At 46.4% G+C, this 15,182-nt stretch overlaps 2 protein-coding genes and 1 non-coding gene across 3 annotated transcripts; 2 read left to right on the top strand and 1 right to left on the bottom strand.

The window, feature by feature from the left end:
- Positions 1-206: 206 nt before the first annotated feature.
- Positions 207-1,496, top strand: LOC125554075 (putative cyclin-dependent kinase F-2). Its single transcript, XM_087519775.1, has one exon. It carries the CDS (start codon positions 207-209, stop codon positions 1,494-1,496), a length of 1,290 nt encoding a protein of 429 aa, XP_087375901.1.
- A 4,358-nt stretch (positions 1,497-5,854) lies between these two features.
- LOC147976423 (heparanase-like protein 2) lies at positions 5,855-10,309 on the top strand. Its single transcript, XM_087518784.1, has 10 exons — positions 5,855-6,323; positions 6,636-6,867; positions 6,987-7,023; positions 7,386-7,566; positions 7,951-8,099; positions 8,192-8,425; positions 8,807-8,996; positions 9,139-9,264; positions 9,350-9,449; positions 9,665-10,309. The coding sequence occupies exons 2-10, from the start codon at positions 6,646-6,648 to the stop codon at positions 10,049-10,051; spliced, it is 1,626 nt and encodes a 541-aa protein (XP_087374910.1). The 5' UTR covers positions 5,855-6,323; positions 6,636-6,645; the 3' UTR covers positions 10,052-10,309.
- A 15-nt stretch (positions 10,310-10,324) lies between these two features.
- Positions 10,325-10,444, bottom strand: LOC147976422 (U5 spliceosomal RNA). Its single transcript, XR_015602345.1, has one exon. It is a non-coding gene; the product is annotated as a U5 spliceosomal RNA (small nuclear RNA).
- Between the last annotated feature and the right edge of the window lie 4,738 nt (positions 10,445-15,182).

Here is a 15,182-nt window from a genome sequence, read left to right as displayed (position 1 = left end):
TATGGAATCCGGGTGGTGCGCGGTCAATACCCAACACGTAGCCTAGTCGATCATGCACGATCTATATATACAGAAATGTTTGCGTAGCTCTAGCTCAACCCTAGCTCCCTTCCCCCCTTCCTCGATCTCCTGCTTCCACCTCCGATCCATCGCCGAGCCCCGCATCAAGTCCACGCGAAGCAAAGCCCTAGTCCAGCTCGAGCGCCATGGCTGTCGGCAAGCGACCAGCTGCCGGCCACGGGATGGATCAAGAAGCAGAAATCTCCTGCTGCAAGAGGAGGCGCGTCCGCATCGGCACCACCGCGGCCTTCGAGTTCGATGACACGCCCTGCCTCGGCGAGGGCAGCTTCGGCGCCGTCCTCAAGGCGCGCCACCGCGTCACGGGCAAGACCGTCGCCATCAAGGTCCTCCGCTCCAACGGCGATCTTGCCGCTGCCAACAAAGAGATGCAGGACGAGGCCGGCTTCCTCGAGGCCTGCACCCCGAACCCTTACGTCGTCGGCTCCCATGGCCTCTTCCGCGACCCTGAGACCTACAACCTCTGCCTCGCCATGGACTACGTCGGCCCCAACCTCCATGTTTTCCTGTCCGAGAGGCCGCCGCTGCCAGAGGCCATAGTGAAAGGCTACATGTGGCAGCTCCTCACCGGCGCCAACAAGATGCACGGCAGGGACCGCATCGTCCACCGAGATATCAAGCCGCAAAACATCCTGGTCGGGGAAGGAGGGAAGATCCTCAAGTTGTGCGACCTCGGGCTGGCCATGTCCTTGAAGACCGCGAGGAAGCCTTACGAGTTTGCCGGCACCATGCCCTACATGGCCCCCGAGATGCTCCTGGGGAAGCCGGACTACGATGCGGGCGTCGACGTGTGGTCGCTGGGATGCGTCATGGCCGAGATGCTGACCGGCGAGAGGCTGTTCAAGGCCGACAAAAAGGACGACAGGACCGCCCAGCTCTCGGCTATCTTCCGCGTCCTCGGCTTCCCGGACGAGACGACGTGGCCGGAGTTCTTCGCGGCCGAGGTGCCGCGAGTGTTCTCCTACGCGCAGGCGCAGCAGCACAACACAAACACGCTGGGAAACCTCTTCCGCCGGGAGACCTTGTCGCACGACGGGTTCCAAGTCTTGAAGGGGCTTCTCGAGTGGAACCCAGCTAGGCGGCTCACGACGGCCGACGCGCTCCAGCTCCCGTGGTTCGCGCCCAAGCTCCACACCGACGACGACGTCTCAGAGTCGTTGCCGCCAACAAGGAGGAACGTTGTGCGGATCAAGATCGTTCCGGCGGGGACACTCAAGAAGAAGACTGTGCTGCGGATCAAGTTCACTCCGCCGGCGACACCCAAGAAGAACCTGCGGCAGCGGATCAAGGTCATCCCACTTGCGACGCCCGGAACGAAGAAGGACCTGCGGCAGCGGATCAAGATCATCCCACCGGCGACACCACGGATGAAGAACGTGCTCAGGATACCACTTGCGATGTGGAACAAGGCCATGTAGTGTAGCTAGCTAGTAGATGCTTGCTAGCATATGTGCTTCACGGTGCGAATCCAAGCATCGTGGTTTTGTCTTTCTGCTGACTTTTTGAAACCTTGTACTGCTAATTTGGAAAGGGCTTGTCATCGCCGCCCTTGTCCATCTAGCTATATGTAATTGCTTGGAGGTGATATCCCTCGCGAACTGAGCATGTTGTAAATCAGTCATGTTTAATACAGTATATATCATCATCATTGCCCTTCTACTTCTATGTATGTTCTTTTGTTAATCTAGCGGAGTGGCCCTCACAAATTCGAGGGCATCATACTAAGTGCATCAAATGTGCTAAATTTTTATTTATATACCATTTAGATATTTTTACTCCTATTTGCCCTCTTCAGTGCATAATACTTGACATTTTGGACAGTGATACATTTCTATAGGTGTATATACACCCTATATGAAAAACATAGTAACACAATAAAAATTCAAAACATTCTGAAAATATTTTTGAAATAAACTTGACCATCCATGGTACTTGTAAAAAAAATCTACAAAAAGAAAAAAACATTGACTTCTTTTCAGAATAAACAAATATTTCGGCCGAAATAGCGTGAATAGTGACCTATAATAGTAAAGAAATTTTTTTGCCCTATAGTCAACGCTAGCTTTTTATTCATGAAAGTTTATATACTGGTGCAAATTATTCTAAAAAAGTTCTAAACTTTCTGACTTTTTAAAATTATTAATTCGTTTCCCCATATTAGGTGTACATACACCTAGGAACCAAAGGGTATTTTTCAAGGTACATGCATACTACATGCAATTAGCAATTCCCCAAAAAAAGGAATAAAAAGTGTAACAACGAACAACACTCCCACTAGAAGTGTACTTTACCAAGGTCAAGGGCAAATATAGAGTGTCGAAGCCCATGTTCACACACAAAGGAAAATTAAATCTGAAAAAGATTTAATTTTAAAAAACATTTTAAAAATAATCTTTGAGGTGCTTCTGGATATTCATGAACAAACAAACGTTGTTATTTTTATAGAAAAAAGTTAGCGCTCTATTTAGCCAAATGCTTAAGTACAACCCAGCTAGGCGGCTCACGACGGCCGCCACGCTCCAGCTCCCGTGGTTCGCGCCCAAGCTCCACACCGACGACGTGTCAGAGTCGCTGCCGCCGCCAACAAGGAGGAACGTTCTGCGGATCAAGATCATCCCACCGGTGACACCACAGATGAAGAACGTGCTTAGGATACCACTTGCAATGTGGAACAAAGCCATATAGCTAGATGCTTGCTAGCATACGTGCTTCACTGTGCAAATCGTAGCATGAAGAACTCCACGTACGGCGGTGGTATTGTCTTTCCGCTGACTTTTTGAAACCTTGTACTCCTGTTATTTTGGAAAGGGCTTGTCGTCACCCTTGTCCATCTAACTATGTAATTGCTTGGAGATAATGTCCTCGAACTGAGCATTTGTAAATCAGTCATGTTTAATATATATCATCACCATTGCCCGTCTATACATGTTCTTTTTGTTAAGCAGAGTGCCCCTCACAAATGCGAGGGCATCATCCTAAGTGCATCAAATGTGCTAAGTATTTATTTTTATACCATGTATATATTTTTACTTCTATTTACCCTCTTCATTGCATAATACATGACATTTTGGACAGTGATACATTTCTATAGGCGTATCACTGACCTTTAATTATTTTCCAAACAAAATATATTATCATATTGTTAATAGTACCAAAAGGAATTAAGAAATATTTTTATGAAAATTCTAATGACCGTTGTTCCATTTTTTCGTACCTCTGTCCAGAATTCGTTGCCGCTCAAACAGATGCATACAGACATATTTTAGTGCTAGATACATTTAGTTAGCGATAACTAATTTCGTACGGAGATACTATTATTCAGTCAAATTCTAATGACCGTCTATACATTCAGTTAGCATGTTGTAAATCAGTCATGTTTAATACAGTAGTATATATCATCATTATTGCCCTTCTACTTCTATATATGTTCTTTTGTTAATCTAGAGGAGTGGCCCCCGCAAATTCGAGGGCATCATCCTAAGTGCATGAACTGTGCTAAATATTTATTTATGTGCCATTTAGATATTTTTACTCCCATTTGCCCTCTTCATTGCATAATACATGACATTTTGGACAGTTAGACATTTCTATAGGTGTATATACACCCTATATGAAAAACATAGTAATTAAATAAAAATTCAAACAATTCTGAAAATATTTTTAAAATAAACTTGACCTTCCATGATACTTGTAAAAAAATCCACAAAAAGAAAAAACATTGACTTCTTTTCAGAATAAACAAACATTTTGACCGAAATAACGTGAATAGTGACCTATAATAGTAAATAAATTTTTTTTTGCCCTAAAGTCAACTCTAGTTTTTTATTCATGAAAATTTATATACTGGTGCAAATTATTCAAAAAAAATCTAAACTTTTTGACTTTTTTAGATTAGTAATTCGTTCCCCATATTAGGTGTCTATACACCTAGGAACCAAAGGGTATTTTCCGAGGTACATGCATATTCCATGCAATTAGCAATTCCCCAAAAAAGGAATAAAAAGTGTAACAACGAACAACGCTCCCACTAGAAGTGTACTTTACCACGGTCAAGGACAAATATAGAGTGTTGAAGCCCATGTTCACACACAAAGGAAAATTAAATCTGAAAAAAGATTTAATTTTAAAAAACATTTAAAAATAATCTTTGAGATGCTTCTGGATATTCATGAAAAAAACATTGTTAGTTTCATAGAAAAAAAGGTTAGTACTCTATTTAGGCAAATGTTTACATGTTACAATTATTATCTTTCCATTGGGTGAAAATTGACTGGCTTTACATGAATAGTATCAAGAAGAAAGAGGACTTGGCTATTTGGCCAATTTAGTTTGACCCAGGAGGTTATTTATAGCTACGATAAGTGCTTAATACTGACAAATTCGTGCAAGCGTTGAGGCTATAGTTCCATGGTACGAATGGAAAGAGCCAACAAAATTGTGGGTTGGCATGGGAAACTCATGTGACGAGGACGACCTTAACTTCTTCTATGCATCCACCACCATCATTGTGGGCAACGGAGATAAACCACCTTTCTAGAACTCCCCTTGGCTCCTCGCCCGCAAGCCTAGGGACATCGCCCCCTCATCGACGACGCGTCCATGAGGAAAACTTGGTTGGTGCATGAGGCCGTCAAGGAAAAAGCTTGGATCTTCAAGATCAACCCAGCCACCATGGTGTCCGCCTGGCACATCAGTCAATTCTTCACCTCATGGATGCTTATTAATGATTTCCACCTTAGACGGCCACATCGAGGATGACATCGTGTGGAAGCTTGCGGATAGTGGGCACTACTCTGCGGCCTCGGCTTATCGCACGCAATTCTTAGGAAGAGTCATGTCATCTTTGGACTCCATGGTTTGGAAGGCTTGGGTGCCGCCGAAAGTCAATTTTTTTTTTGCTTGGTTGACCATCCAAAACAGGATCTGGACGATGGATAGATTGGCCAAGCGAGGTTGATCAAATTGTGGTCTTTGTCCTGTTTACAAAAGGGTTCAGAGAACCGTAGGGCACTTGCTTTTCAATTGTCGGTTCACCTTGAGGTCATGGAATTTGGTCAAAGAGTGGCTCCACCTTAATAGCATTGACAACTACCAGACTATGCACATTCAAGGCTAACTAGCAAGGACGATAGTTTTGCGACTTGCGGTAGAGTGAACTTAAGGATACAAAAATAAGTTACTTCAAAAGCAGGGGGGAAAACACGCGTGGAGTAGTTCTTGCCTTTTAGCAATAAGATTGTTTAACATGATTTTAACCGTACATAATTTCTTTGGCGTCTCAAACTTCCTGTAAAATTAGCAGACATATGACAATATACCAATGCGGACGTGCTCGGGCGCGTCCGGAACTTTCCTATTCGTCCTAGATTTGAGTTGGATATGAGGAGTGGTGGTTAGTCTAGACTTTGAGCCGGTTGGTGCCAAATTTCTATCTAGTCGTCAGAGACATGTATGGGGAGCCCAGTTGTAGATGCTCTAAGTTGCCCCAACATTCGTTCGTAGAATCTAAACTAGTTTGACAAATTAGTTTAATCTAAACTAGTTCAGCAAATTAGTTTGAACCGCAAAGATTTTTGAACAAACAAGAGAGAATTAGCCTACAAGACCCGACCTACGTCCAACCGACACCTTCTCTTCTTTCTTTTTTATTTATTTATTTAAGAATGATAATCAAGAAATCGGAATCTTTGGCTCCAGGTGGTGCACTGTCGCTGTCGGGACGCTCCCACCTCCACCCAACAGCTCTCTGACTGTGAAGTGTATCAGCAAAAATCCGTAGACACTAAACAGAGAGTAGTCCTACCATTTGAAGCGACAAGCTCGTTCATACACAAAAATGGCGCATGGATTGGTCCAGCGCGAATGAGCAGCTCTCCTTTTCGCAAAGGAAGAAGAAGTTCATCGCCTGAAAAAGCATTCATGGGAACAAGCAAAGAATAATAAATCTACCACGGATCTCCAGAAATACCCACCAGCGTGTTCCTTCCTTCTCCTGCTCCCCGCGCTGCTCCCCCGGCCGCCGCGTCGCTCCAAGAAGCCAGCGGCACCAGAGCCCTGCCGAGTGAGTGAGGGATAGCAGAGCAGGAGCGTCCCGTGGAGCCTCCTGCGGCTCGAGGAAGCGGTGGTGGCCTCAGCTCCGAAGCAGCTCCGCCGGCCGCCGGATCTCACGGCCGACCGCGCGCGGCTCTCCCGGTTGGTTGCCGACGCCTGACGGGGACGGAGTGGTTGGTGGAAGAAGGGGAAAGGTGCGGTCTCGTCTCGTCTCGCTTCCTTCTTCCTACAGTACTTTATTAGCATCTTTTCTCACAGACGCCAGCATTTTCAGACCCTACTGTTAGTCTGCTATACTGATCCGAGTGGTTAATCCCGTTAATTTGCAATTGCCTGCCCCATGGTCTCATCCGGGCTGATGAATTCCGCGCATTGTTTGGGCGAATTCAGCCTCAGCGCATCGTCTCACTGGCTAATTATGCACGATTTTCGGGATCTGATGGTGAGCTTGCAGAACGAACACACAAAAGTATCCTGATTTTTTGCTTTTATATATGTTCTGCTAGGTAAGGAAGCATGGCGGCGAGGCATCTCCTCCTCCTCCTCGCGCTTGTCTGCCTACATGCTCCTCACCAGGCTTCGGCTCAGCAGCCGGAGGAGGCGACGGTCATAGTTAAAGGATCCGCTAAAATTGCTCAGACGGATGTGAACTACATCTGCGCCACCATTGACTGGTGGCCGCCGGAGAAGTGCAACTACAATCAGTGCCCCTGGGGCCAATCTTCCATTCTGAATTTGGTACGCTTATGTTCTTGACTTGTTGTCAGTAAGTAACAACAGGCTGTTACTGCACATTGTGGTTCATGGACTGACCTGCTTTTCGTGTTCATGCTGTTTCCAACGACTGGTTTGTTCAGGATTTGGATCACCCCTTTCTGGCTCAAGCCATTCAAGGTATGAATATTTTAGTCTTCATTCGGTAGTTGCTGCTGGGTCTATGTTAATTGTTTTTCTAGACTATGTACTACGTATGATCTATGCGCATAATTTGCCCACCTACTGTGAATTTTGTGTTCAAAAAAAGGTTATGTTCTCTCTGCAATGATACTATGCTTGTTACGGTCTCTAGTTTATCAAGTATCACAAGATATTTAAGGCAACTGCTCCAGAATTCTGAGATAATACAGTATGCAGCATATGTAGTTGAACTCATGTCAGTGGATTATAATTATTTTTACTTGCAGACATCTTTTGTAGTTCTAAGCATTAGTTGTTACTTTGATGAATATATAAAGAGATCTTTATTCTGTCTGCAGAATTTCATAATTTGAGGATTAGGCTGGGAGGCTCTTTGCAAGACCGAGTTGTTTACGGAGTTGGGACAAATAGTCCGTGCTCTCCATTCACAAATGTGTCAAATGGTTTGTTTGGTTTCTCAGCCGGTTGTCTAAGTATGGATAGGTGGGACAAACTGAATGATCTATTCCAAAAAACAGGGTGAGGCATCTAATATCAAGTTTTTTGAATTTAGCATGCATAACTTGTGTCAGATGTTCACATATTGTGCTCGCATAGCCATAACCATGTGATATTGCATTTCCATCATTGTTCTGGATGCTTTTTTAACCTACTGATAGTTGAAGAAAATAACCAGCAGTGTCGTTTTTTCTGCATGTCCTCAACATTATATTTTGTTTACGGAGGAGATATGGTAAAAGTGAAACCAAGCCAGATGAAGTTATCAACATAACTAAGTTAAATATATATATGTACAAGGAACTGATGTGCACACTGAGGGATATGTGCTTGTTTAGCATCATTTGTTCATTTTATAAGTGCTCGACAGAACTAGCTCATGGGTGAACACAAATCTATCTGCAGAGCAGTTATCACATTTGGTCTGAATGCACTCCATGGAAGGTATAATGTCCAACGTTCCTTCTGGGCAGGGAAGTGGAACTCTACAAACACCTATGATTTTGTCAAATACACAATCTCAAAAGGATATCCAATTGACTCGTGGGAATTCGGTAATCTACTGTATTTTTTTGCTCTGTGCTCAGTCAGCTCTTCTATGTTATCCCTTCTGAGTTCCGAAGGCATGAACATTCTTTCTTGTCAGGTAATGAGCTGAGTGGGCATGGAACCGGGGCAAGAGTCGATGCCAAACTTTACGGAAAGGATGTAACTGAACTTAAATCCATACTCCGGCAGTTGTATAGGACACCGCTCTCCCAGCCACTCCTGTTAGCCCCTGGAGGATTCTTTGATCAACAGTGGTACACTCAGTTACTTCAGACTTCAGGTCACGGTGTTGTTAATGCCTTGACGCATCATATTTACAATCTTGGTGGAGGTATGTGATATGTTGCTTTTGCTCTGGTGGCATTTAGAAAAGGCTCATTGTTGTGCTCCAAAATTATATCTTGATGCTTTGCATGGCTTAGGGATATCAGAAGAAAAAAGAAATGACGCTGAGAATTTTGTAGGCGGGACTTTACTAATATTATTATGTCCATGTCTTACTAATGCTTGTCTTCTGCAATAAAACAATATATTTCCATGCCATTTTAATTTGGTCCCTTCTTGTGAAGTTGTGATACATGATGCAAAGGAAGCTTCATGAAATTCGTAAATAAAAACGCTTATCTAAACAGTTTTTTGAAGGAATAGCAAGCCCTTTCATAGAAAACAAAATAGTGGTGAATAACATCCAGTGGTGACACTTTGTTTTCAGGGGACGATGTCCACCTTATGAGGAAGATAGTAGATCCTAAGTACCTAGATCGTGCTGAAGACACTTACCGGGACATGCAACTTACCCTCCAAAGGCATGGAACATGGGCTTCTTCTTGGGTTAGTGAAAGCGGTGGGGTGTTCAACAATGGCCGTCAACTGGTGTCAAATACTTTCATGAACAGCATCTGGTCAGCTCTCAACATTTTCTCATGAACTTTACACAAGTACAGCATTGGTGTAGATGTATCTTTCTTTCTTCTTCTTTTTTGTGAAGGGTGTAGATGTATCTTGTGCGACCAAAAAGTCGTGACGTAATTTCGATGCAAACAGGTACCTAGATCAACTTGGAATGGCGTCGAAGTACAACACAAAAGTGTTCTGCAGGCAGACTCTCATCGGTGGCAACTACGGTCTGCTTGACACGCAGACATTCTTACCAAATCCTGATTACTACAGGCAAGCCTCACACTTGTAAACTGCAGTCGCCGCAGTGTTTTCCAGAGCACGGCTCATATGTGCTGACCCCTCCTTTTCTTCTCAGTGCTCTGCTATGGCATCGGCTTATGGGCAATGGAGTTCTGTCAGTTGATATAAATGCACCGCGTAAGCTGCGTGCTTATGCCCACTGCAGCAAGCGACACGTAAGAATCCGACGCTTTGACCTTCTTAAAGCGAACTGATCGAGATAGTTTCAGATACTGTTAGAATTGTTACCAACTTTGAAGTGATATGGCTGTTCTACTTAGTTTGCCAAGTTAGTTGTGTCTGAACAGTTACTTCGACTATATCATTGAAACATTTGCTAGATCAATCATCGGTGCTATTCTGAAGAAAGCTTTCTTATTCCACAATGCAGAAAGGAATCACTGTCCTCCTGATCAACCTAAGCAACAGCACCGGGTACAACGTGACCCTCCAGAACGACCTCAACGTGAGCGTCGAGAGAAGAAGCGGCGGCCACCGGAGGCGCGGCGGCGGGCTCAGGAGAGCGGTCTCGTGGCTGGGAAGCAAGCCGTCGAGTGAGAGCACGAAGAGGGACGAGTACCATCTGACCGCCAAGGACGGCGACCACCAGAGCAGGACGATGCTGCTCAATGGCGTCCCGCTGGAGCTGGGAGAAGACGGCACCAGCGTCCCGGCCATGAACCCGGTGCCCGCCGCCGTGGATTCGCCGGTGCACCTGGCCCCGACGTCGATTGCCTTCGTGGTCCTGCCAAGGTTTGAGGCCAAGGTCTGTTCTTGAGTGGAGAAGGTTCTTTAGTTTATCACAAGGGCATTTTCACTCATCCTGAACAAAGGGAAAAGGTCTCATGGCCGAGCCACAGATCACCACTTTCCATCAGTCAGGAATGATGCGAGCATGGCGCAGATGAGATCAAAGTAGATAGTTCTGCAAGGTATCTAGCACTAAAATCCAAGACAAATAATTTGAAACTAAGGGAGTAGCTACCACATATTTTAAATTACAACTTTCATAAATTAAGGATTACAAAAGTTTAAATTCATGTTTGTTGGGGCCTCCTCACAAAGAGGAGACGCCCTCCAAAAATAAGGGTATGCTGCTTAGTGTGGCGTGCACACGGTATTCTTTAGTAAAAGGCGAAAGAATAATTCGCTTTGTGCTCACCACGCAGCTGCGTGCTCTCTCCAATGCACCACGGGTGCTATTTGTATCCGTCCCAGGCACGTCCTCTTCTCTGCCCGGGCGAGGTGGTACTAAACTAAACCATCCTCCTCCCCCGCGGTGATGCTGCTGCACTGAGAAGAGGCCTCTCCGAAACCACGATGGGCCAGTCAATGCCGGCCCAGCCAGAGCTTCGAACCATGAAGGCCCGTGCGGTCCGTCGTAGTAGGCCGCCGAGCTTCGGTTTCCTTCTTTGTTTCCGTTTTGCCTCATTACCGAGGTCCAGCCCAGAGCTTGAACTTGAGTTTCTTTCTTTCTTCTTCTTTTTCGAGAATGATTGAACTTGAGCTTCGGAATGACGTGATAAGTAGATCAGGACTGGTGAATTTTTGTTAGTAACATCACAAGGGCTAAATTTGGCCACATAAAGCAGAGGCAGAACGCGCCCAACGGGTGATAGACACGACGACACCCTAGTCGTCGCGGCACCTATTTCCCAAATGCGGCGACCGGATGTGCCTATCATTTTTTGCACGACAAAAGAGGCTCAAGATATACTAGATAGGTTGGACAGTCGTTGCACTTTCTAGGTACTACTCCCTCCGTTCCGAATTACTTGTCGCAGGTATGGATGTATCTAGAATATCTAGATACATCCATACCTGCGACAAGTAATTCGGAACGGAAGGAGTAGCTAGCAAGGTGCCGTTCAATCCGATCCGATGGATGGAAGCGGCCAACTAATTGTGTATGCCGCGTGCTCCATGCATGGATGGATCGGCCTTTCAGCGCCTCATCATACGGGTGCCGGCCATTGCCCAAAACCTAAGTAGCTAGTACTCCGTGGTGGAGGAGGAGTAGTTTCCTTAGCTAGGCATGCTCGGATCCGCCGCAAAGGCCGCAAGAGACAGACGTGCAGTGCAGGCAAATGCACGGTGGGCGGTGAATCGGATCGGACGACCACTCCATCATGCCGCCTCCCCTTCCTCCCTGCTAGATCGAGCTTCCGTGCGAGTGCGACGATGATCATGCCGGCAGCGGCAGCCTGGCCGCCGCGCTTTCTGTCCCGCCCCTGTGAGTGCTATCTCGGCGTCCTCGACTGTATAACCTACGGGGTTGGCAACTCGATCGTTGGACGGAAAAGCCTTCCGGGACGGCCGCCTGAAATGATGGCCGGACGGTCGAGCTATCTACGGTGTGGCAGTCACTGACCGAGCACCCGTCCATCCAGTCCAGCGAGTGGGAGCAGAGAAAGCTCGACCCGCACTGCACGCACGTCCGGCCGCCCGGGTCCCACGCGCCGCCGCACCGTTGGCCTAGCCTCGGCCGCCTGGAAGAAAAATGCCATTGTGCTTCGACTCCATAACGTAGCACACTACGTACGTAGTACGTGTGGAAGAAACCAGCAGGGGAAAAAAATGGTCATTCTGCGCATACGATGGATAATGGTGCATGGCAATTAATCTTGCCGAAAACGACCGCATGCTCTAGGAGGAGAGGATCCACACCCGTGCACGCACGCAGTGCGCCGATGCTTAGGGGTATTTGGTTTAGAAGTCCTAAGACTTTTTCTAGTCTCAGGGACTATTTAAAAAAAACTCTTCAGCAGAGTCTTTTTCTAGTCCCTATAGAAAAAGTCCTTCCCGTTTGATTCCTAAGAACTTTTTAGGGACATTTTCTAGTTTTTGTGACTAAAAAGTCTCTGAACCAAACACCCCCTTAGTTCACGGTAAGTGGGTGAGAGGAGGGGGGTGATACTGATGCATGGGTCATGGGTGCACACGTAACCCGTGTTGCTCACCATGCATGCATGCATGGATGGTTCGTTGGTTGGTTGGTGAGTGGGTACAAATTAACTCGGAGGAAGCAGGAGGCAGTATCGTGGATCCCTCAAAAGGAGGTGGGGAGTATATATCATGGAGTTGTGTCGTCGCGTTAGGATTTGGGTCGTGTCGCGTGTTCATGCGGTTCCCGTAAGATAGGAACACATGCATGCATACCCCCCGCACTTTTTGCATGCCAATCGATCGATTGGTCTGTCCGCCCGTTGGTTCGCACCAGTAGTTAGTTGGATAGATAGATAGAACCATGGATGGATGGGTATGATGTACTAGCTGGTGGCAAAGCACGATGGCGTGGATGGAGCTATACTTCGCTCATGTCAAAGCAGACTTTTGCCCCACTTTATATTAATTAATATATAAAACCCACACGCCTAAACACTAGTACAATACATCGAGGAAATAGGTTAATCTACTCCCGTTGCAATGCACGGGCAATCATCTGATTTCATAATATATAAAACCCACACGCCTAAACACTAGTACAATACAGTGAGGTAATAGGCTAATCTACTGGAACGTCTATACTCTCGTTGCAACGCACGGGCAACCATCTGGTTTCATATAAAACCCTAATAATCTTTGTGTCGTGTGCAAATATAAAAGTATACAATTAAGTAGGTACCATTTATATTCAACGTACATTGTCTTGTTTATTCTTTGTGAGTTCTCAATCCGTAACTTCCCCTTGTTCGTGACATCCCTTAACTTGAAAGGTGTAAAACCAACCTAAGGGCATCTTCAACATGGTAACCTGTAAAAATTCTCCCGCATCCGTCCGCAGACAGGGGGACCACTCCGTAGACACGGATGCGAGAGACAGTCATCCAACTGTAGCCGCATACATTCGATGTTTTGTTTTTTTCTACTCCGCACGATCAAGCCAATCGTTCCCACGGCATCCTTCTTCAGGATGAAGTAGTCATCATAGGATCAGACGCCATGGTACAAACAATTGAAAACAGTCTTGCGCATCCAAAAACACCGGCTAAAATGGTCAGTGAATTGTGCATCGGGGGCAAAGTGGTCGGCCATAAGTGTCAAATGCCCGCACGCCCTATTGCTGCGGTTGATCACTCAATGGCCCTTGATCGAGCCCTTGAAATTGAGAACATGCTCCTCCGCATGCTCTGCGTTTTCAAGGACCGCCTGCATCATTATCGTCTCATCGGAATACTCATCATCGTCCACGAGCCGCCGGACGACTCAACATACTACTCGTATATGTACTCCAAATCGGAATCCATTGCTACAAAGAAGAAGGGAGAACCGTTTTCGGCTCTAGCGATTCATCAAACAGTTGCCGAGCACGGTAGAGGATGGTACCTGGCGAGGCGATTGGAGGACAGGTAGTTGAACGGAGACGGAGGAGAAGTGGCAGGGAGCCCTGCTAGAGCGCTAGAGGTGACGGAGACGCATATTTTCGACAGGGGTGTGGCGTGGTGGCCAGTTGTAACACCCTTGATGCGATTATATCTCCCACGTGTCAAGGCACGACTTAGAGGCATAATCGCATTGAAGGCATATGTCGCAAGTTAGGCAATCTTCACAACATCCCATGTAATATAGATAATAAAAGGGGAGATAGCATAGTTGGCTTACACTCGCCACGTCAATCAAGTACATAAGTAACATTACATCATCCAAACACTCATGGCCCGACTATGGCGCCAAAATAAAAGAGAACCCAACATGCGACACGGTCCCAATCACCCCCAACTGGGCACCACTACTGATCATCAGGAAAGGAAACATAGTAACGTTGAGAGTCTTCGTCGAACTCCCACTTGAGCTCAAACGCGTCACCTGGAGCGGAATCATCAGGCCCTGCATCTGGTGTAATAGTAATCTGTGAGCCACAGGGACTCAGCAATCTCGCACCCTCGCGATCAAGACTATTTAAGCTTATAGGTAAGGCAAGGTAAAATATGTGGAGCTGCAGCAAGCGACTAGCAAATATGGTGGCTAACTTATTCGCACAAGAGAGCGAGAAGAGGAGGCAAAGCGCGAGCGAGAAACTAGAGAACAACCTACGCAAACATTACTCCAACACCGTGTCCACTTCCCGGACTCCGCCGAGAAGAGGCCATCACGGTAACACACTCAGTTGATTCATTTTAATTAAGTTAAGGTTCAAGTTATCTACAACCGGACATTAACAAATTCCCATCTGCCCATAACCGCGGGCACGGCTTCCGAAAGTTCAAAACCCTGTAGGGGAGTCCCAACTTAGCCCATGACAAGCTCTCACGGTCAACGAAGGAATAGACCTCCTCCCAAGACGTTCCGATCAGACTCGGTATCTCGGTTCTTCAAGACACTTCGACAGGTTAAAACAAGACCAGCAACACCGCCCGAATGTGCCGACAAATCCCGATAGGAGCTGCACATATCTCTTTCTCAGGGCACACTCAGATTGTCTTAGGTACGGGTAGGCCAGCCCAGAGTTGCCCCTGGTGGCCACCGGCAGCTGACAGGTAGACCAACACTCAGAGGAGCACTGGCCCGGGGGGTTTAAAATAAGATGACCCTCGGGCTTCGGAAACCCAAGGGGAAAAGAGGCTAGGTGGCAAATGGTAAAACCAAGGTTGGGCATTGCTGGAAAAGCTTTAATCAAGGCGAACTATCAAGGGGTTCCCATTATAACCCAACCGCGTAAGGAACACAAAATCCGGGAACATAACACCGATATGACGGAAACTAGGGCGGCAAGAGTGGAACAAAACACTAGGCGAGAGGCCGAGCCTTCCACCCTTTACCAAGTATATAGATGCGTTAAGATAACATGGCAATATAATGATATCCCAACAAGTAAATAAATGTGCCAACAAGGAACGGTCTCCAATCTTCACCTGCAACTAGCAACGCTATAAGAGGGGCTGAGCAAAGCGGTAACATAGTCAATCAAC

The sequence above is a fragment of the Triticum urartu genome, chromosome 4A (genome assembly GCF_056163025.1).
Source record: "Triticum urartu cultivar PI428250 chromosome 4A, HENAU_Tu73, whole genome shotgun sequence".
Lineage (NCBI taxonomy): Eukaryota > Viridiplantae > Streptophyta > Magnoliopsida > Poales > Poaceae > Triticum > Triticum urartu.
This window is presented reverse-complemented; position numbering and strand designations above follow the sequence as displayed.